Source organism: Podarcis liolepis, assembly GCF_965112155.1.
Source record: "Podarcis liolepis genome assembly, chromosome: 4".
NCBI lineage: Eukaryota > Metazoa > Chordata > Lepidosauria > Squamata > Lacertidae > Podarcis > Podarcis liolepis.
In genome coordinates this window covers 89,260,640-89,280,993 of record NC_139558.1, presented here as the reverse complement: position 1 = coordinate 89,280,993, position 20,354 = coordinate 89,260,640, and the positions used below count along the sequence as shown (strand labels likewise).

General features: G+C 43.7%; 2 protein-coding genes across 9 annotated transcripts in view; one reads left to right on the top strand and one right to left on the bottom strand.

Annotated features, from left to right (window-relative positions):
- Window positions 1–9,837, bottom strand: part of MRE11 (MRE11 homolog, double strand break repair nuclease) — a 30,065-nt gene extending 20,228 nt beyond the window's left edge. The window contains exons 1-7 of one of the 7 annotated variants that reach the window (XM_083499590.1): window positions 9,634–9,768; window positions 5,622–5,729; window positions 4,344–4,444; window positions 4,047–4,185; window positions 3,047–3,207; window positions 2,779–2,866; window positions 1,705–1,846 (exon numbers count right to left, since the gene is read on the bottom strand). In XM_083499590.1, the coding sequence (XP_083355716.1) occupies window positions 1,705–1,846; window positions 2,779–2,866; window positions 3,047–3,207; window positions 4,047–4,185; window positions 4,344–4,375 (562 nt within the window). In that variant the 5' untranslated portion in view covers window positions 4,376–4,444; window positions 5,622–5,729; window positions 9,634–9,768. The other 6 variants (XM_083499593.1, XM_083499594.1, XM_083499591.1 and 3 more) reach the window with 6 other exon arrangements.
- Window positions 9,838–9,909: 72 nt separating this feature from the next.
- On the top strand, window positions 9,910–19,882 carry ANKRD49 (ankyrin repeat domain 49). 2 transcript variants are annotated; one of them, XM_083500015.1, is made up of 5 exons: window positions 9,910–10,035; window positions 10,210–10,333; window positions 14,433–14,775; window positions 16,692–18,228; window positions 18,547–19,882. In XM_083500015.1, the coding sequence occupies exons 3-4, from the start codon at window positions 14,515–14,517 to the stop codon at window positions 17,151–17,153; spliced, it is 723 nt and encodes a 240-aa protein (XP_083356141.1). In that variant the 5' UTR covers window positions 9,910–10,035; window positions 10,210–10,333; window positions 14,433–14,514; the 3' UTR covers window positions 17,154–18,228; window positions 18,547–19,882. The 2 variants fall into 2 exon arrangements, with proteins under 2 accessions (XP_083356141.1, XP_083356140.1); XM_083500014.1 differs by having other exon boundaries at window positions 14,348–14,775.
- Window positions 19,883–20,354: the final 472 nt, after the last annotated feature.

Sequence of the window (20,354 nt, the reverse complement as noted above, 5' to 3'; positions counted from 1 at the left end):
TGAGATGCATTTTAAATAAAAGGACACATTCTACTCATGTAAATAACACCAGGCAGGCCCCACAAATAACCAAGAGATGCATTTTAAATAAAAGGACACATTCTACTCAGACTGATTCCCGGACCGTCCGTGGGCTGGATTTAGAAGGCGATTGGGCCGGATAAGGCCCCTGGGCCTTAATTTGCCCACCCATGAGCTATGGCATCCAGTGAAGGAGGGAGCCCTGAGCTTGGTGAGTTGGGCAGGAAGTGGCTGCCTACTGCCAAAGTATTTATTATCAAGCCTGACTAAAAGGAGAGCCGCAATCTCAATTGTTTAGGTTTCTAGAATATTTAAAACCTGATCCCCCCCCAGAACAGTTTCTAAAAGAAATACAAGTGCTGGATGGAAGCAAAGCAGGGAAAACATGCTAACGAGAAATTGGCAGGCCAAAGCAACAGCAGAGAAATCTGGGGGAAATAGGTTCCGGAACCATGTGCTCGAGAGTTTATTGTTCTGTTTCGGGGAAGTGCTGTAGCTCGGAAGTGAGGCATTTGTTTTGCACACAGACGGTCCTTGGTTCGAGAGAATCCTATCTGAATTCTTCAACCGCTGCTGCCAGTCAATGTAGACAATACTGCTCTAGATGGAACAATGGTTCCATCTCAGTATAAGCCAGCTTGCTGTATTCCTACACTGTGCTATCTACCAGCTCAGGCCAACTTGCCTCACATCTACAATCTACATGAACTTCCTTTTACAGTGGTACCTCATTTTTCAGACACAATCTGTTCCAGAAGACCGTTCGAGTTCTGAAACTTTCAGAAACTGAAAACTCAATAGCCAACAGCTAGGCTCAGGATCTTGCACTCAGTGGAAGCTGCGTGGCATGTTTGACTCCCAAGGCGTGTTCAAAAACTGAAGCATTTACTTCCGGGTTTACGGTGTTCGAAAACCGAAACGTTTGTTAATGGAGATGTTCGAAAACCAAGGTACCACTGTATTTGTTTAGTAAAATTTAAATACATCACTTGATTTTAAAAAAAAAACAGGTGTTTGTGTGACTTCCACATAGTAGTATGGCAAGGGCACTCAGGTTTCTGTAGAAAAGTAGGAGAATGAAAGAAATAGGAAAATGTGGTGAAGGAGCCAGCAAGCAGACCAGCACTAATGAACCAGGAAGACAGAGGGGGAAAGTCAGTATTTAATTAAATAATAATAATAATGGATAGGGTTTTCAATTATCCACAAATAATTTAATTATTAAATGCAAAGCACTTTTCATGCACTCATTGCTTACCATCTTTTCCCCCTTTGATTTACTGACAGGTATAATGGAAAGAGCTATTTACTCTACTACAAACGTTAGAGACATCAAACCTAGGTTCCCCTCATTTGGTGAAAACCATAAAAGCTGGTCAACAGACTTAAGGTTTTCCAAATCAAACTCCACTGATCTTACACCCCAGGATCATAAAGCTAATTCTAATAAATAAAATTCACCATCTTCAGGCAAACCTAGTTTCCCCTCATTTGGTGAAAACCATAAAAGCTGGTCAACAGACTTAAGGTTTTCCAAATCAAACTCCACTGATCTTACACCCCAGGATCATAAAGCTAATTCTAATAAATAAAATTCACCATCTTCAGGCCAGACTTGATGTTCCTCCAATATGTTATGGTTTCATTAAAGCCTTGCCACCATTCAAAAAAAAAATAGCATACCTAATCCATAAAGAGCAATTTTGGAACTGCCCTTCTGAAGCAAAACGGGACTAATGTCTATCTTCTCTACAGATGGTGACCGTCCAAAATGATTCACAAGTCCTGCACAACTTAAGATGTCCAAAGCACAAAGAGCATCTGCCTGTAAGATAGATGAAGGAATATCTACAATTAGCATTTGTTTACCAAAGGTTGGCTTGGTCACCATTTAGGCCAGCAACACATGAAGTACAGATGAGGAAAAGGTGGTCCAGCAAATGTTGGACTACAATTCCCATTAGCCACAGCCAGCCAGGGATGATAGTTGTAGTCCAGCAACAAGTAGAGGAACACAGGTTTCCCAACCAATGTAAAGCAGTTAAGGAAGGAAAATCTTGTATTCTTTTCCAGATCAGCTAAACTAGGCTTATAAATAGCTACTAGCCTGGTGCCTGTAATAGCCTCTAGGGCTAGGCATCTGGGAAAGAAAGCTTTTGTAAAGTGGAATTGATTCTTTTCCCTCCTTCTTCCGGCCATCAATAGGCCACAAACAATGAACAGAGATATATGTAGACATGAAAGATATTTAAAATGCTAAGTACTAATATCTTTGTGGACCTCAAGAGGATAAACTAGAATTGATTACATGGTAAGTGTACATGTTTATGCCATTAAAAAGCATGTTTTATCCAAGGTCAACAAAGGAAACAGAGAGCCACATCAACCACATTTTCAGCACCTTATGTAACAAGTTTATGCCTTCTTAAAAAGCATAAATCATTTAAAAACCTCAATGCAACTATTTCAAAATTACAATGTAAGCCACCATAACCATTTCATGCAAGAATTAAGACAGTAGTTTACCTAGGCAATCTCACTAAGGCTACAATCCTAACCCAAATTACCTGGAAGCCCCAATGACCTCTATAGGACTTACTTCTAAGTAGACATTATTAGGGCTGTACTGTAAGGACATCAATGTGTAAATGTTTGCTGGATTCTGATGTTTAAACTCTTTACTAATCTTCTGAAGGTTTGTCATATCCAATAATTCATTAACCCTACTAGTTATCAACTTTTGTATAACATTCTTACCCCTGTTGGATCATCATGGTTGCCATGAATACTAAAAACTGGAATAGAAATGTTGAGATTGTCATCTTGGTAGTTCACCCAAGGAAACCTGAACAGGAGAGCAAAGTTTAAGTTTATTTATAAACAGAAATATCACTGCTCAAGTCATCACTTTTTACACTGAAACATGCCATAAATGAATGGCCACAAAATAATTATTATCATTTATTAAACTCAATTTAGAAAACATTACAACTATGATAGTCAGTTTTATCATAAAGATACCTACTTGCTAAAACCAAAATTAACTGACTGGTCACTCAGAATTTCAAACTGTATAGGACGGTCACCCATACAATATTTCCTTAATAATTCTAAGCAAGTATGTAATGTTTTTCTGGAAGGTTTGTTTTCATGAAAGAGATCGCCTCCTAATAAAAGAAAATCCACCTATAAAAAGGAAAGGGAAAAGTTTATTTTAAAATATTGAAAACCATTTCCATTTATAATTTTTTACTTCAGTTTTATAAAACCATACACCTTTGCAAAGAGTATTAATAAATAAATAAACTGGCAGTATTACATTATTATCGTATTCATTATTCATAATAACATTATATACATCATATTAAACAGCTAAATTTCTCTGAGCCGTTTTTGGTTACCTAAAAGCAATTTACAGTGCAAACAAAATCTAAATAATCAAAATAAATCTTGCTCTTTCAGCACTGATTAGCCTTAAACAGAGAACAGTACATAAAAGGGCAAATTTATCCAGGAATTTATACTGAGTCTTTAATAAATATTTAAGTTTGTAACTGTGTAAAATATATTCATTTTTTAAAATCAGCTATAATACATCGTATGTTACAGTGAAAGTTCAAGAAACTGATGCACTGGAAGAACCACATTACTATTCCCATAATGTCCCCATCTGTATTTTAACAATTTTTTCTGCAACATGTCACATCTCTGAAGCCGTTTAAGTAAAATATCCTGCCACATGTAGCCCTTCATTACTATTCCAATCCTTGCTTATGGTTGAAGGCACTCAGGATGAGGAACCTGTGTTAAATCCAGCTCCCTTCAGCATCAGTCAGGTGGCCCAGAGGGATGAGGGAAGCTGCAATTCAGCAACCATCTAAGGGACACAAGTTCCCCATCCCTGGCCTACACAATGTCATGGATTACATGGTACACAGAGAGCTGTTGGCACATTAAAACACTGCTTTCTAGAAAATACTGGTCCCTTGATGCTAACCTTACAAAGTGTTATAAAACTGCCTTGCCTCATTATCTTGAGCAAGTTTCAGTATTTCATCAAATGTTACAAACGTATCATTTCCACGTGCCGCGTCCTTCTCCAAGTACCCAAGATGAATGTCGGTAGCAACCAAAATTTTAAATGTAGCATTTTCTTCATCATCCCTAAACATGGGGAGGGAAACGTAACACTGTTACATTATACGGCAATGAAGCATTTTGCAAAACTCAGAAGTTGCACTCCCTGAATTCTACAACCATACAGACTCAATTCTATAAAAGGATTCACACAAAGGGGAACAAAATATTAGCAGGGGACTTACGTGGAAGTAGCAGACCTCATCTCTGCAATCATACCGGCGCCCCAAACCCACGGGGCTCCTTACAGTTCAACAGTGCAGCTGTACCACTGAACATTAAGAGTCTGAAAAAAGAAGATTCAGAGTCAGGACCTAAGAGTAACATCCAAAAGAGGAAAATACTCAATGACAATCTATAGGCAAAGCATAAAACTGATACAGTGGTACCTCAGGTTACAAACACCTCTGGTTACAGCTCTAAAGACACTTACCGTATTTTTCGCTCTATAAGACGCACTTTTCCCCTCCAAAAAGTAAGGGGAAATGTGTGTGCGTGTTATGGAGCGAATGCAGATGGGAGGCTCTGCTCAGTGCTCCCTTTAAAGAGCCGCGTGGAGTGAGTATGCGGCTCTTGGGGGCTTTTCCCCAAGGAGGGAGAACGGCTGCCCTTCTCCCTCCTCGGGGAAAAGCCAAGAGCTGCACACACGCTCCGTGCACTCTTTAAAGGGAGCGCGGCTCTTGGGGGAGCCTTCATCCCGCTGCCCGGGAGAGGCTGCGTGCGGCTTTCCCATAAGCCAGGACAGCAAGAGGGATCGCTGTGCAGTGATCCTGCTTGCTGTTCTGGCTTAGCCATGTGAAACCTCTTGAGGGCAGGGGGAGCCTTCATCCTGCTGCCCTGAAGAGGCTTCGCGCAGCTGTTCCAGAAGACAGAACAGCAAGAGGCTATCCCAGAAGCCAGATCCCTCTTGCTGTTCTGGCTTCTGGGATTCAGAATATTTTTTTTCTTGTTTTCCTCCTCCAAAAACTAGGTGCGTCTTATGGTCTGGTGCGTCTTATAGAGTGAAAAATACGGTGGCTCCACTGAAACAGTAGGACTTTCTCCTGAGTAAACATGCATACAACTGCTTTGCATTGAAACTTCTTTAACATTTCTTACAATAACAGCATAAAGTCATAATCAGCATGGCCTATGCATGTTGTCTACACACAAAAGTCCCTCTAAGTTTCCTTTAGAAAACTCGCAGCCCTAAGAACACATAAACTTGGTCTTTGTGACAATGTTGGTTTTCTGTTGGTCATAAAGAAATTACTGGTTTTTCTGTTAATTTCTTTGAAGCCTCACCTTGAAAAGTGACAGCCCCACCTATGGAGGAAGACAAGCTAAGGCTTGAGCCTGGCGTGGTGACTCAAAATTTGACCTGCGTTCCTCTTTTGAAATCATGCAATTCTACTGCAATCTTGGTATCTATAGTAACTTATCTATCCAAACACATCCTCAGGAATAGACTGAGGCAGAATTACCTGTCCCCAGAAAGATTTGAAAGGCACTATGAATCATACAGTGAGAATGGGAAGCCTCCTCCATGTTGGGATCCTGGCATAGAGAATGGCAGAATGATCCAATCACACCTAATGGAATGATCAATGCATAAGCAGAGTTTAACTGCACCTGCCTCCTCACCAATGACAAGCACCTCTAAGCATTCACCAAAAATCATGTTTGCTTTTTGAGAAAACATTGATTATTTTCTTCTCCATCCTCTGTGGAGGTTGACAGTGGCAGTAAGATTGTTTTTTGTTGTTGTTTTCTATCTCAGAGAACTTTGGGGGTGGAAGTAAAGATTTGTTTTTCTCCCTTTCCATTGGGCCTTTGCAGGAAGCAGCAGCTAAACACTACTGGTCTTTTTTGAAGAAAAAATCTCATGCTGAATAAAAACTACAGTGGTAACTTGGGTTACAGACGCTTCAGGTTACAGACTCCGCTAACCCAGAAATTGTACCTTGGGTTAAGAACTTTGCTTCAGGATGAGAACAGAGCTCACGTGGCGGCAGCGGGATGCTCCATTAGCTAAAGTGGTACCTCAGGTTAAGAACAGTTTCAGGTTAAGAATGGACCTCCGGAACTACTGTATTTTTCGCTCTATAAGATGCACCAGACCATAAGATGCACCTAGTTTTTGGAGGAGGAAAACAAGACAAAAAATATTCTGAATCCCAGAAGCCAGAACAGCAAGAGGGATCACTGCGCAGTGAAAGCAGCAATCCCTCTTGCTGTTCTGGCTTCTAGGATAGCTGTGCAGCCTGCATTCGCTGCATAAGACGCACACACATTTCCCCTTACTTTTTAGGAGGGAAAAAGTGAGACTTATAGAGCAAAAAATGTGGTAATTAAGTTCTTAACCCGAGGTACTACTGTACTTCATTTCCTTCTAGAGGGAAAAAGGACAAGTGTTTTATTTCTCCTGAGTCAAGCTTTTGCAGCAAATGCGAGCAGTGTCTTGCTACTGTATCCTGCAAAAACACAACATGAAGAGAAAGAAGCAAATTGGGTAACTTCTTTCCCTTATGCTGAATTCAAGTGATGCTGGAGTGTTTTGCAAACACCTAATTCAAGTGAAGTGTTGTTTAAGTATTTTGGAAGCACATCTTTTGAGTTTTGCTCCAACAAATGAAACATTATTTGTTTGTTTATTATAAAAAAATTATAATAATTCAATAGGAATTCCCAGAGTAGTTTACATAAAAAAACCCCGAAACAAAAAAATATAGGTAAAAAAAACAAAAAATGAAAAAATGATTGTAAAACACAGACGAAAAAGGCAACAAAATCGTAAGATCCAGATTAATAACAACAATCAGGGCTAAAATTAAGTCCAAAAGGCCTGTTAGTTTCTTTTAAAAATTATTTTGCCTGGCACCAAAAGGACAACAAAGCAGGCCCTAAAAGATAAGCACATCAAAACTGGGATAACACCACTGATAATCCACTCATGCATGGACACAGCAAGCAACTTCTCCTGTAGGTAGATGATTCTGCTGAGATGTTGGCGTGAGGCGTGATAATGACCACAGCCTATGGAATTCCAGATACTTGATTAGCAGATACACAGCAGGCAACCTCCACTATGGGCAGCTAATTCAACTTTAATCTTAACATGAAGGGTGATCAAATGATCAATGTGATGCCAGAGGCTTATTCAGGAAGCGGCACAGCCAGAACACTGCATCATGAAGAGGCACAGCGGGCAACCACCACATGAGGTGAGGAAAATGCAAATACAAGATCAGGCCTTCTGGGTGGTTTCTTCTCCCTCCATACACACTCTGTGACCTCTTCTAGTACTGCCTTTTATCTATTCAGCTGCGCTTTTAGATTTCCATCAAATGTTCTTAACCAACCTTCAGGCAAGCCACTTTGGGCCACTGCAGGAAGGAAGCTAACCAAGGCAACAAACAAACTTCTTCTGCTTAAGTCCCGGGGTGACAGATTGATCACACCCAAATAGAAACACCTGCTGCTTTTCCCCTGGAAAAGAGGCACTTGCCAAAGCACAGACTCATGGAGAGACACGGCAAGCAACATCCTCTATGGGCAGAAAGCTACTCTCTGGGGTAGCTCCATCGGTACTAGAGCGTGAGGCTCTTAAACAGGCATAGGCAAACTTGGCCCTCCAGATGTTTTGAGACTACAATTCCCATCATCCCTGACCACTGGTCCTGTTAGCTAGGAATGATGATGATGATGATAATAATAATAATAATAATAATAATAATAATAATAATAATAATTTTATTATTTATACCCCGAGTTTCCGCAGCCACTCTGGGCGGCTCCCAATCGAGTGTTAAAAACAATACAGCATTAAATATTTAAAACTTCCCTAAACAGGGCTGCCTTCAGATGTCTTTTAAAGATAGGATAGCTGCTTATTTCCTTCACATCTGAAGGGAGGGTATTCCACAGGGCAGGCGCCACTACCGAGAAGGCCCTCTGCCTGGTTCCCTGTAACCTCACTTCTCACAATGAGGGAACCGCCAGAAGGCCCTCGGCGCTGGATCTCAGTGTCCGGGCTGAACAATGGGGTGGAGACGCTCCTTCAGGTATCCTGGGCCGAGGCCGTTTAGGGCTTTAAAGGTCAGCAGCAACACTTTGAATTGTGCTGGGAAACGTACTTGGAGCCAATGCAGATCTCTCAGGACCGGTGTTATATGGTCCCTGTGGCCGTTCCCAGTCACCAGTCTAGCTGCCGCATTCTGGATTAATTGCAGTTTCCAGGTCACCTTCAAAGGTAGCCCCACGTAGAGCGCAGTGCAGTAGTCCAAGCAGGAGATAACTAGAGCAGTGTTTCCCAACCTTTTTTGGGCAAAGGCACACTTGTTTTATGAAAAAAATCTCGAGGCACACCACCATGTGGGGCACGTTACAGCCCCGTGACGTCAGCACGCAGCGTCACGCCGGGAGGGACGCACGAAAGTGTAAGTTTCATTTTTTCCCCCTCCCCCTTGCCTTCCTTCTGTGCCAACCGCCAAAAAGCCAAGAATCGCGGGACCGCCGGCGGAGGGGGGGAGGGCGAGCGGAGGCAGCGGCGAGCCCCGTTCCTCCCCATCCGCCCCATTCCGTGCAAGGAGCGCGAACAGGTGTGAGAAGGGGGTCAAACCTGCGGGTCGGCGCTGGGGAACCTCCAAGCTTTGGGGGTGGGGGGGGGAGGAGGCAGCAAAGCGAGGCAGGAAGGAGAGCGCGGCTTGGCTGGGTGAGCTTTGGCAGGGGCAGGGAATGAGAGCCGCGAGGCGGGCGCTGCGGACGGAGGCGCTGCCCGCCGAGCTCGCAGGCAGCCAGGCAGGCAGACGGCGAGAGCCCCACGCTGGGCAGCCTCTCCTCGGCTCTCGCCGCCCAACTCGCCCGCCTCCCTCCGGGGACGGCGCCCCAATCGAAAATTTGACTTTTTTTAAAAAAAAATCTTTCGAATTTTTTAATTTTTCCCATGGCACACCAGGCAACATCTCGCGGCACATTAGTGTGCCGCGGAACAGTGGTTGAAAAACACTGAACTAGAGCATGCACCACTCTGGCGAGACAGTCCGCCAGATGGGAGTTGTAGGCCAAAAACATCTGGAGGGCCGAGTTTGCTTATGCCTGCTCTTAAATCTCAGTCAGGGCCATGAGTTCGAGCCCTGTATTGGGCAAAAGATTCGCGGCTCGACTAGATGACTTCCGTGGGCCCTTACACTTCTATGGAATGTACTGCAGCCTCGACGTGAGGGAGGGATCAATGGAACAAGCGTGTTACGCAAGACACGTAGCCTTCTGCGCGTGGGAAGAGACCCTTTTTTGTGGTCCAGTTATTTCCTCTCTTTCCCTGGAGGCGCAGGCTATTTTGGGGGTGGGGGATGGGGAAGATGTCTGAATTCTACTTCAAAAGCGAAACTTCTCCCTCGGAGGGCGGGAACGGGCGGACTAGGCCGCAGCCTCTACCGGAGACCCAGCTCCCCTCATGCCGCCTCACGCGGCGCCTCACGCTTCCCGCGCTCTTACCCTCCTTCCCGGCGCGCGGCCTACGACGCAACGCCTCCAGTTTCCATAGCGCCGCAGCTATTGGGAGCGGGGAGGGAGAGAGAGAAATAACTCTGCCCCTTTCCGGGCGCGCACGCGCAAGGCAAGGCCCATCTCGCGACAAGCGTCCTGAACCCCGCCCCCCCCCCCGCCTCCGAGCTAGCTCCTCCTTTTTCCTTCGTACCCAATGCACGCTTCAGGCCACGCCCCCTCTCCTCTTCTAAACCCCGTTCCCCAAGCACTGCAGGCAATCCCCACTGCGCAGCCGCAGCAAGGGTGAAAGAGTGACACGAAAGGCCCGAGGAAGGCCGGAAGTCCCCCGGCGCCTGGGGTTGCTGCCGGTCATTCCTTGGCCCCGCCCCTTCCCCCGGGCTGGAGGCGGGGGTGAGTTTTCCCCGCGGCGCGTCCGAGGCGGGCTGCTGCGAAAGCCCTGCGGAGGTTCCAGCCGAGGGGCTCCGTCTTTCGGGCGTCGCTTGCAAAAAAAAGGGGGAAGGCAAGGGATATTAATTATTATTTTTGAAATATGATGGGTTAATGGATTCCTTTGTATTTTGCCAGCCTTTGGAAACCTGATGCTTCTGGAGCGCTGCAGCTTGTTGCAAAAAGAGAGAGAGAGAGAGAGAGAGAATGACGGCATGTGTCTGCTAAGCAACGCTGAGTTCAATGGGACTTCTTGCTCAAGGTAAGTTGCTGCAGCGAGTAGTGGGATTTTGCAAGCGGAGGAGCGCAAATGTCAGTTTCCTTGGAAACCAGGATGCAGCTGGGTATTTTTTATTTTACCTCCTAAAATTTATACACCGCTTGATTTTACCAGCAAAGTAACAAACCTCAAAGTGGTTTACAGAAAGCGTAAAATCAGAAGAACGTTTACCGTACATTATAACATGCAGAAAGTTAGAACGCTAAATCAGATCAAAACTCACGTCAGCATTTCTAAGCACCTGGGATGGCGTGTGTAAACAATGTATTTAGCAGGCACCGAAAAGAGCAGAGTGTACAGTGGTACCTTGGGTTACTTACGCTTCAGGTTACATACGCTTCAGGTTACACACTCCACTAAGCCAGAAATAGTGTTTCAGGTTAAGAACTTTGCTTCAGGATAAGGACAGAAATCGGGCTCCGGAAGCACAGCGGCAGCAGGAGGCCCCATTAGCTAAAGTGGTGCTTCAGGTTAAGAACAGTTTCAGGTTAAGAACAGACCTCCAGAATGAATTAAGTACTTAACCCGAGGTACCACTTTAGTTTTTAGCTCTGGCATAAGTACCCAGCGCCTGCCAACCTAGCAGTTCGAAAGCACCCCCGGGTGCAAGTAGATAAATAGGGATCGCTTACTAGCGGGAAGGTAAACGGCGTTTCCGTGTGCTGCGCTGGCTCGCCAGATGCAGCTTGTCACGCTGGCCACGTGACCCGGAAGTGTCTTCGCACGGAGCAGCGCACGGAAACGCCGTTTACCTTCCCGCCAGAGCGGTACCTATTTATCTACTTGCATTTTGATGTGCTTTCGAACTGCTAGGTTGGCAGGAGCAGGGACTGAACAATGGGAGCTCACCCCGTCACGGGGATTCAAACCGCCGACCTTCTGATCGGCACACAGCGCAGAGGGTATTTTAGTGCTTGAAGTTTGAGTGACAAGCTGTACCTGCTGAAATCCCTCTTCTACACAATTGCCAAAGGTGAGGGGGCCCTGTCCTTTTGCATCTGACCCCCCTTGCCTAATCCTATGCATGCTTACTTGGATGTAAGGCCCGCTGAGTTCAGTAGGAGCTACTCACACATAAGGTTGCAAACCCCATTCAGTGAGATTCCCACTGAGTCTGATAGTAGCTTATCCCACATGGGAAGTTGCCATGAGTGCAGGCACAGTGTGTGTGTGTGTGTGTGTGTGTGCAAAAATCACACCTCTCCACTGTAACTCTTGAGTGAGTAGGAGCCTGCCCGCCTGTCTGCATGCTCCCGTACCACTCCTCCTCTGCTGTTCCTGATTTGCTGACCAGCTACTGAAAACAATGATTTGGTGCCAATCCAATATGTGGTCAATTATTTCCACTTACCAGTTGATCGTATTGTATGCCTTTGTTATATCTCTTCGTTGCAGCATTGGTTTTAATAATAATAATAATAATAAATTAATAATAAAATTAATAATAATTTATTATTTATACCCTGCCCATCTGGCTGAGTTTCCCCAGCCACTCTGGGCGGCTTCCAAAAAATAATGCAATACAATAGTCCATCAAACGTTAAAGGTTTCCCTAAACAGGGCTGCCTTCAAATGTCTTCTAAAAGTCTGGTAGTTGTTGTTCTCTTTGACATCTGATGGGAGGGTGTTCCACAGGGCGGGTGCCACTACCAAGAAGGCCCTCTGCCTGCTTCCCTGTAACTTCGCTTCTCACAGCAAGGGAACCACCAGAAGGCCCTTGGCGCTGGACCTCAGTGTCCGGGCGGAACAATGAGGGTGGAGGCGCTCCTTCAAGTATACTGGGCTGAGGCCGTTTAGGGCTTTAAGGTCATAGCAACACTTTGAATTGTGCCTGGAAACGTACTGGGAGCCAATGTAGGTCTTTCAAGACTGGTGTTATTAGCTTCCACATTCTAGATTTGTTGTAGTTTCCAGGTCACCTTCAAAGGTAGCCCCACGTAGAGCGCATTGCAGTAGTCCAAGCGGGAGATAACTAGAGCGTGCACCACTCTGGCAAGACAGTCCACGGGCAGGTAAGGTCTCAGCCTGCATACCAGATGGAGCTGGTGGACAGTTGCCCTGGACACAGAATTGACCTGCGCCTCCATGGACAGCTGTGAGTCCAGAATGACTCCCAGGCTGCGCACCTGGTCCTTCAGAGGCACAGTTACCCCATTCAGGACCAGGGAGTCCTCCACACCTGCCCACCTCCTGTTCCCCCAAAACAGTACTTCTAACCCTAGCCTGCCGGAGATCATCAAACAGTGCGACCAAGGCAGTTTCAGTGAATCCCAACTGGAAGGGATCCAGTGGAATGGAAGATTTTACGGACATTCTTCAAGTTGAGATCGTATATTTGCTCTACTTGAGAGGCCTTCCTTCAAGACCTGCCTCTGAGGCAAGGCACATGGGTAGCTAGCTGACATTGTTGGCTGTGGTGCCCAGGATTTGGAACAACATCCCAAGAGAATTTTAACTGATCCCCTCACGATCTGCTTCTTAAACGGGTGGCAGTGACTACAGTGGTACCTTGGGTTACATACGCTTCAGGTTACATATGCTTCAGGTTACAGACTCCGCTAACCCAGAAATAGTACCTCAGGTTAAGAACTTTGTTTCAGGATGAGAACAGAAATCGTGCTCTGGCAGCACGGCGGCAGCAGGAGGCCCCATTAGCTAAAGTGGTGCTTCAGGTTAAGAACAGTTTCAGGTTAAGAACGGACCTCCGGAACGAATTAAGTACTTAACCCGAGGTACCACTGTATTCTATTCAAGCAATCTTCTGTAGGAGTCTGATTTTATTATAATAAACAGCTTTGTGGCATCGTAAAGACTGACAGATCTATTATGTGAGATAGCCTTCCCCCAATCGGTGCCTGTCAGATCCCCCCGCCCCTCCAATTAGCTTGTATGGCTGATTGCATTATGGGAGTCTTGGTACAAAAAAAGAAGGGCAGCAGGTTGGGGAAGGCCGCCATAGGTTTTCATGAGCCGCAGTCCCATTTCATCAAATGCATTATGGTATTATGAGTTTGTCTGCAGCGATATTGGAGGGGAGCAAAACAAGTAGACTGTTAATCACACTGGCTGTTCACAGTGCACTTGTTGTGGATAATACAGGATAATGCCTAAATCATTGGATGAAGTGCACTGTATTCCACTAAGACTTGTTCCCTAATTAATTGGTTACCCTTTACACTGCCACAAGACACTTTTACTGCTTTTGGAATGTTTTGACTATGTATTTTGCAGCCCTTGCAAGTATGTTTGTATTTTGTTGTGAACTTGAACCATAGTTTTTCCCTTGATTTTATTATATAACTGTCTTCATATTTGTAAGCCTCCTTGTTTGGTTTACTTAAAAATAGATAGTGGCATGTAAATTAATCAGTAATAGTAATAATAAGATTGGGAAGGACAGGGAGGAAATCTTACTGGCCTAAGTTTGGACATACCGTATTTTTTCCTCTATACGACTCACTTTTTCCCTCCTAAAAAGTAAAGGGAAATGTGTGTGCGTCTTATGGAGCGAATGCAGGCTGCGCAGCTATCACAGAAGCCAGAACAGCAAGAGGGATTGCTGCTTTCACTGCGCAGCGATCCCTCTTGCTGTTCTGGCTTCTGAGATTCAGAATATTTTTTTTCTTGTTTTCCTCCTCCAAAAACTAGATGCGTCTTGTGGTCTGGTGCGTCTTATAGAGCGAAAAATAAGGTAGTTGCCACAGTCTCGCCACACAATGCTCTCGAAGATATCTAACAAAATGGCTAAGCTTTGTGTGATGCCATAAAATGCCGTCTTATACAATACCTATTCACTTTAGCTGACCTTTCATAGGAGGCGTAAGGTCTGATATAAGCCGGGATTTGAGAGCAGAAGGATTCCTCTTTTTTTGCTCCTGCACTGCCACAATTCTTAATTTTTTTCTTCTTTTTTAGTGTTAAATGCTAAGAACTTATATCTTTTTTGTGTGTACTGGTCACTGTATTAATCATTTCTTAATTTTTCTTTCTCTAAAGGTTGCCATGATGTTGATGCGATCTATGCCACTAGCCTTTGCTAGCTGTTTCTATGTGCTTGTAAATTCTGCTGATGAACAATCAGGAAATGAAATGAGCTAGAAGAGGAGGGAGGAGGAGGAACTATTTCACGTGTAAATTGGGGCTTGAGAACGCAAGTCTGCAGAATGAATGAAAGTGGGAAGTCCTCAGAGAAGAACATAGAGGAGGATGCAAAAGATTATAGAGACTTTCCTGAGAGCTTTAACCAGCTTGAATTGTTGGAGACCCACCGGCACCTGATCCCCACAGGAACACAGAGCCTTTGGTCTGGAGATTCTGACGATGAAGACCAGGAAGAAAAAACCGAGGAATGGTACCAGGCTCAAGAGAAGAAGCTGGAAAACAACCCAGATAAGCTTCTGCTTTGGGCAGCAGAAAAAAATAGAGTAAGCCATTTCTTAATCACATTTGGGAAATTCATACTGGGGCTGTGTGTGTCGTGCCGGAAACCTAAATTTCTTCAACCTGATGTGGACAATCATTCCAGGCTTCATGATTTATGAAGCTGATAATGAGTGCCAAAGATGAGCGCTCTTCCTTTCCGTTCTCCCTCCTCTCAGCATGTTCTGGCTTTGGCACAAAGTTGTTGAGGATTTATTATTATCACAAATGAATGATTCGTTACATTTGTTAGTCACTTTGTACAAAAAAAAAAAGTCTCAAAATGCTTTAATTGGATACAATACCAAGAGATAAAATAAACTAGAAGGCAAAGATCTAGCAAACAATATACATTACAAAATTCCTTAAAAGCTCATCTAAGAGTACAATAGGCCTACCTCCCTGCCTCGGCCCCCACCCAACTAAAAGATGAGCACCACAGTGGATGCTAACTTAAATATTATCCAAGAACTGGATTCTTTTAAGCTATTTTTCTGATTTGTTAACCCTATGTCACAGTACCGCAGTGAAGACTTTTTTTCTGGCTGAATACCAACCAGGAACATCTAATCAAAACCAGGGTGCAGTGAGGGAACTGAGGGTTGCTCAGACCTGGTGCCCATTCCTAGCTTCATAAATAAAGTTTAGTGAGGCCCTGGATTATTGTCAGATTTGGGGCACTGTGACACGCTTCCTGCTATGCAGAAAAACTGTAGTTGCGAAGTGGGATTTGATGTTTCATCTCCATGCTTCTTAAGCGGTTTTGCACAGAAGCCAAGGCCAATAAACATCCTTGTTTATTGTGTGCTATAATCAAAGCAGTTCTCTTAAGAGGTTTCAGTGTTACTTCATTCTGTCCCTGCAACGGCTCTTGCACAATAGAGATCCAGTGGAATGTGGTGGATAGAGTGTCAGGCTAGGAACAGTGAGACCCAGGTTCAAATCCCCACGCTGCCATAAACCTTGTTCAGTGATCTCGGGCCAATCACTCTTTCTCTCAGTATATTCAGTTGTAAGGGGGGGGGGGACAGGAAGGGAAGACCCATGTACAGTGGTACCTCAGGTTAAGAACTTAATTCGTTCTGGAGGTCCATTCTTAACCTGAAACTGTTCTTAACCTGAAGCACCACTTTAGCTAATGGGGCCCCCCGCTGCGCTGCTGCTGCGCAATTTCTGTTCTCATCCTGAAGCAAAGTTCTTAACCCAAGGTACTATTTCTGGGTTAGTGGAGTCTGTAACCTGAAGCATATGTAACCCGAAGTGTCTGTAACCAGAGGTACCACTGTATATCACTCCAAAGCACTTCCAGGAGAGATGGGGCAAAAACATCATATCTAAGTCAACTATTATTAACAATTAATTATTATTATAAACATTATTACTGTTTATTTAATAATTTTGTATACCACCCTTCATCCGAAGATGACAGGGCAATTCACAACATAATAATACAAAACGAAAACACGAAATGCATAATAAAAACTGAAGCAAACAAATCAATAACATCCCTCCCAAGAAACACATTTTAAAAGCCATAGAATGTTAGCGAGCCAAACGCCTGGTTGAAGAGAAAACGTTTCATTCTGGCGCCTAAAGATATGTAACAAAGGAGCCAGGTGAGTCTTGTGGGGGAGAACATCCCACAAACTGGGGAGCCACTGCAGAAAAGGCCTTTTCTGTGTTGCCTTGCTGCAGCCCTCTCATGGGGGAGGCACACGAAAAAGGGTCTCAGGCGGTGATCACACATGGTCCAGGACAGGTCGCATCATTAGGCTGAGATAGAATAAATTTGACTGAAGTTCCGTGAGCTTTATAGCTGAGACAAGTATTGGTTCAATGTCTTCAGTACTACTCTTGCTGTAAACGCAATGCATCTAGCTTGCAGGCTTGCTGAAACTTATTTGTCTCTTCACCCCCGCAGCTCAGCACGGTGCAAAGGCTCCTGTCTCAAAACCTTGCTCCAGTAAATGTCCAGGATGAAGATTTCTATACCCCTCTCCACCGGGCTGCCTATAACGGGCACTTGGAAGTTGTACGGGAACTGATTGCCCACGGCGCGGATGTCCATGCCTTGACAGTGGATAGCTGGACTCCCCTGCACAGTGCCTGCAAGTGGAACAACACCAAGATAGCATCGTTCTTGCTCCAGCATGGGGCAGATATCAATGCTCAGACCAATGGCTTGCTGACTCCACTTCACCTTGCCGCAGGGAACCGGGAGAGCAAGGAAACCCTCGAACTCTTGCTCATGAATCGCTACCTAAAGCCAAATCTCAAGAACAACTTGGACGAGACGGCGTATGATATTGCCAGGAGGACTGATATATATCACTACCTGTTTGAGATTGTCGAAAGTTGCACAAATTCTGCGTCCGATTCTTAGAAGTTGCATACGTTTGAATGTCAAAACACACACACTGCCAGCGCCTTTGTAAGAAGTTCTCTTTGTAATTGCACTCAAAAGTCGGTGCTTTCAACCCCACCTCTTTGGTGTAGCTTTACTCTGTGAGATGCTGAAATGAGGTCTCGTTTTGTTACGATGTCGTTATTTTTATACTATAAACCACTCTACCCTTAAACTTGTGAAACATTTCCACTTTTACTTGAAAAGCTCTGGAGGAATCCTAAATATCTTGGGGCTGTTTCCCACATTGACTACTTAACGTGGCAGAAGTACTCCCATCCGTCAATCTCATATCCCAAAGCATGGGAATACACAGGAGTTGGGAACCAGCATTGTTTGAAACATTTGGGGTGTTTTGTTTTTTCCTTTTAAAACCATTGAGAATTACTGAGACCTCTCTGCTGACTTACAGGGGCTGTGCTTGAGCAGAAAGAAACCCGTACAGCCTCCAGGCAGTTATAATGAGGTTAGCAGCTGCCCATCAACAGAGGAAAAATATTTTCTCAGCTATTAAAAACTGAGCTACCCTGAAATCAAAAAGTGCAATGTGATGGTCAGATTTCGGTGTCTGGTGCAATATATAATATACCTTGTCTGCCTACCTTCAAACCATAACATTTTATGTGCTCAGATTTTGCTTTTTAAAGGAATAATATGAATGAATGGAAATAATATGCTGGGATGACATTATTTATTTGATGGCTGTGTGAGCAAGATTTGAATCCTCATTCAATTCTACTGATGGATTCAATTGTTGAAAGTTACGTGGATTCTTTGCTTACTGTTGCTTAACAGCGATAGATTTTTTTCAAAATCAAACCTGGGAGCAGAAAACATTACCTGGAAGTGGCACTATGGATTTCAGAACTTGGTAATTCATGTACTTTCTTTCTTTGTTACATTTTCATATAATGGACAGGGATGAGCTGGATGTCATTCATGAACGAGAAGTAGCCTGTTGTCACACACAGAGGTTTTATCCATTCCAAAGATACTTGGGGCTGGTTCACATAATACTTTTATAATACAAGTTTGAAAAAATTCATGTACAGTGGTGCCTCGCAAGACGAAAAGAATCCGTTCTGTGATTCTCTTCGGCTAGCGGTTTTTTCATCTTGCAAAGCAAACCCATTGACGGATTAGCGGCTTTTAGCGGCTTATCTGCTGATCGGATCAGCTGATAAGCGGCTTAGCGGCTTAGAAAAAGGGGGGAGGGGAAAAAACCAGCAGGAACTCGCAAGACATTGTCGTCTTGCGAAGCAAGCCCATAGGAAATTCGTTTTGCGAAGCACCTCCAAAACGGAAAACTCTTTCATCTAGTGAGTTTTTCGTCTTGCGAGGCATTCGTCTTGAGGGGCACCACTGTAAACAGTAGGTGTTGTCTCTCTACAGCTACATGTAATCCCCCCCCTATAAATCTTATTGGCTTGTAGCAGATAGAAATTGGTACAAATAGGTTCTCAATTTCATGTACAGTGTCAATGGGTAATGTATGAATTGACATACATGTAAACACTGTGTTTGCTCCTTTTGAATGTCTTGTGTGAATTAGCCCTAAATTAAAAGTCAGACCCACTGACATTGGGTGGTAATGTGATGTTACCTCATAACTCGATTCACTGAGGCTGTTCTTGAATAAGTGGCCTAAAGGCTACAATTCAAAACTTGTAAGCTAAAATCCACTTAACTCTGAAATAGACAAACAATCATCAGTGGCAGATCAGCGAGGGAACTCTGGAGCAAAGTGGCTTGCGTATTGAAGCCAACAGTCCTTAATTTTGTAGTCCAAAGACCCAGTTCTGATTACTACTTACAAACTTGAACTTCTTGACTAAATGTGACACTGTGTGCAGCACTCCAATGTGGTCTATAAACTACTTGAATTGACCAGAAAATTACTAGTATGTTATCCTGTTCATTTATCAGCAGACTTTGCTCCATATAATCACATAGTTCCTGCTAAAATCAGTAAAATAATTTCCCTAACTTACTAGAAAGTAAGCCTCATTGTAATTGTAATAGGCAGGTTTAGTTTTCTGAACTGATTACTGGTGCTTAGCATTAGGCTACACATTCTGCTGTTCTAACGGCACCTCTAAATAAACGTTTCAAGATTTGACATCCAAGCCATTTTAAGTTAGTAGTATGCTAATTAAAGTGGCTAGCAGATCACCATCTTAAGGTTGCACTACAAATTTAGACTGCTTGGGAACCAGTTTAAATGTGACAATTTCTCCCAAAAGAACACCGTGACTTGTAGTTTTGTCAATGCTGAGGCTTCACTGGAAAATGATTGCCAGTTTTATCTCAAACTGCAACTGCCATTCTGTGGTTGGGAGCTGTGACTAATAAGCAGGTCTGAAACCATTTTAAAGGTGTAGTGTAGAAAAAGGCATTTTGTAGTACGTCTTTAAGTAGTGCAAAATTGCGAAGATCTACTGTAACTGAAAGCTGTAAAGCACTAGTATGTTGTAACAGAGATAACTGGAGTATTTATTATTGTATGAAACGACAAATACAGATGATATCAAAGTTCACTTTAAAGATTTTTTTATTTTTTGTGAGGTACTTGTTAATGTTTGAAAACCGCATGAAAAGTGAAATGGAATGTAACTGAACTTAATACAGGTAACACTTGAAATACAGTATACTGTAATTCTGCTGTGAGTCTTATTTAAAAATAAAATATTTAACACAGTGAAACGTGATCAGGTCTTCAGCTGCAAGGTTCATTGCAATGATTTGTGGGTTGATTAAGAGCAGTACAGCACTCTGGATACTAACAGCTTTCAGAAATACAGTGCAGCTAAATATCTAAAGGTCTGTATTAAGGGGAAATGAGTAATTGTATGTATGTAACTGAGGGATTGTGTAGAAGCTAGAGCACTTTCAGGGAAACTGACACTGTCCTTTTTAAAATTTAATTGCATGCATATGTTGGCATTTCTTTGAGAGAGTGTGTGGGGCTCACTACTGCCTGTGGTTGTGGTGGAACACAATACAGAGTGTTGTGTGATTAGCAGCACATGATCATATGAAGCTGCTTTTTACTGAGTTGAACTGCTAGTCTGTCTAGCTCAGCATTGTCTCAGCTGATTAGTAATATGCTTTTAAATAGAGATTCCAGAAATTGAGCCTGGAGCTTTTGCATTCAGAGCATGTTATTGGAACTGAGCTGTG

Coding starts and splice junctions, on each gene's coding strand:
- ANKRD49 (XM_083500015.1), top strand. CDS start 14,515: ATGAATGAAAGTGGGAAGTCCTCAGAGAAGAACATAGAGGAGGATGCA. Junction 14,776..16,691: donor GGGCAGCAGAAAAAAATAGA/GTAAGCCATTTC, acceptor TCACCCCCGCAG/CTCAGCACGGTGCAAAGGCT.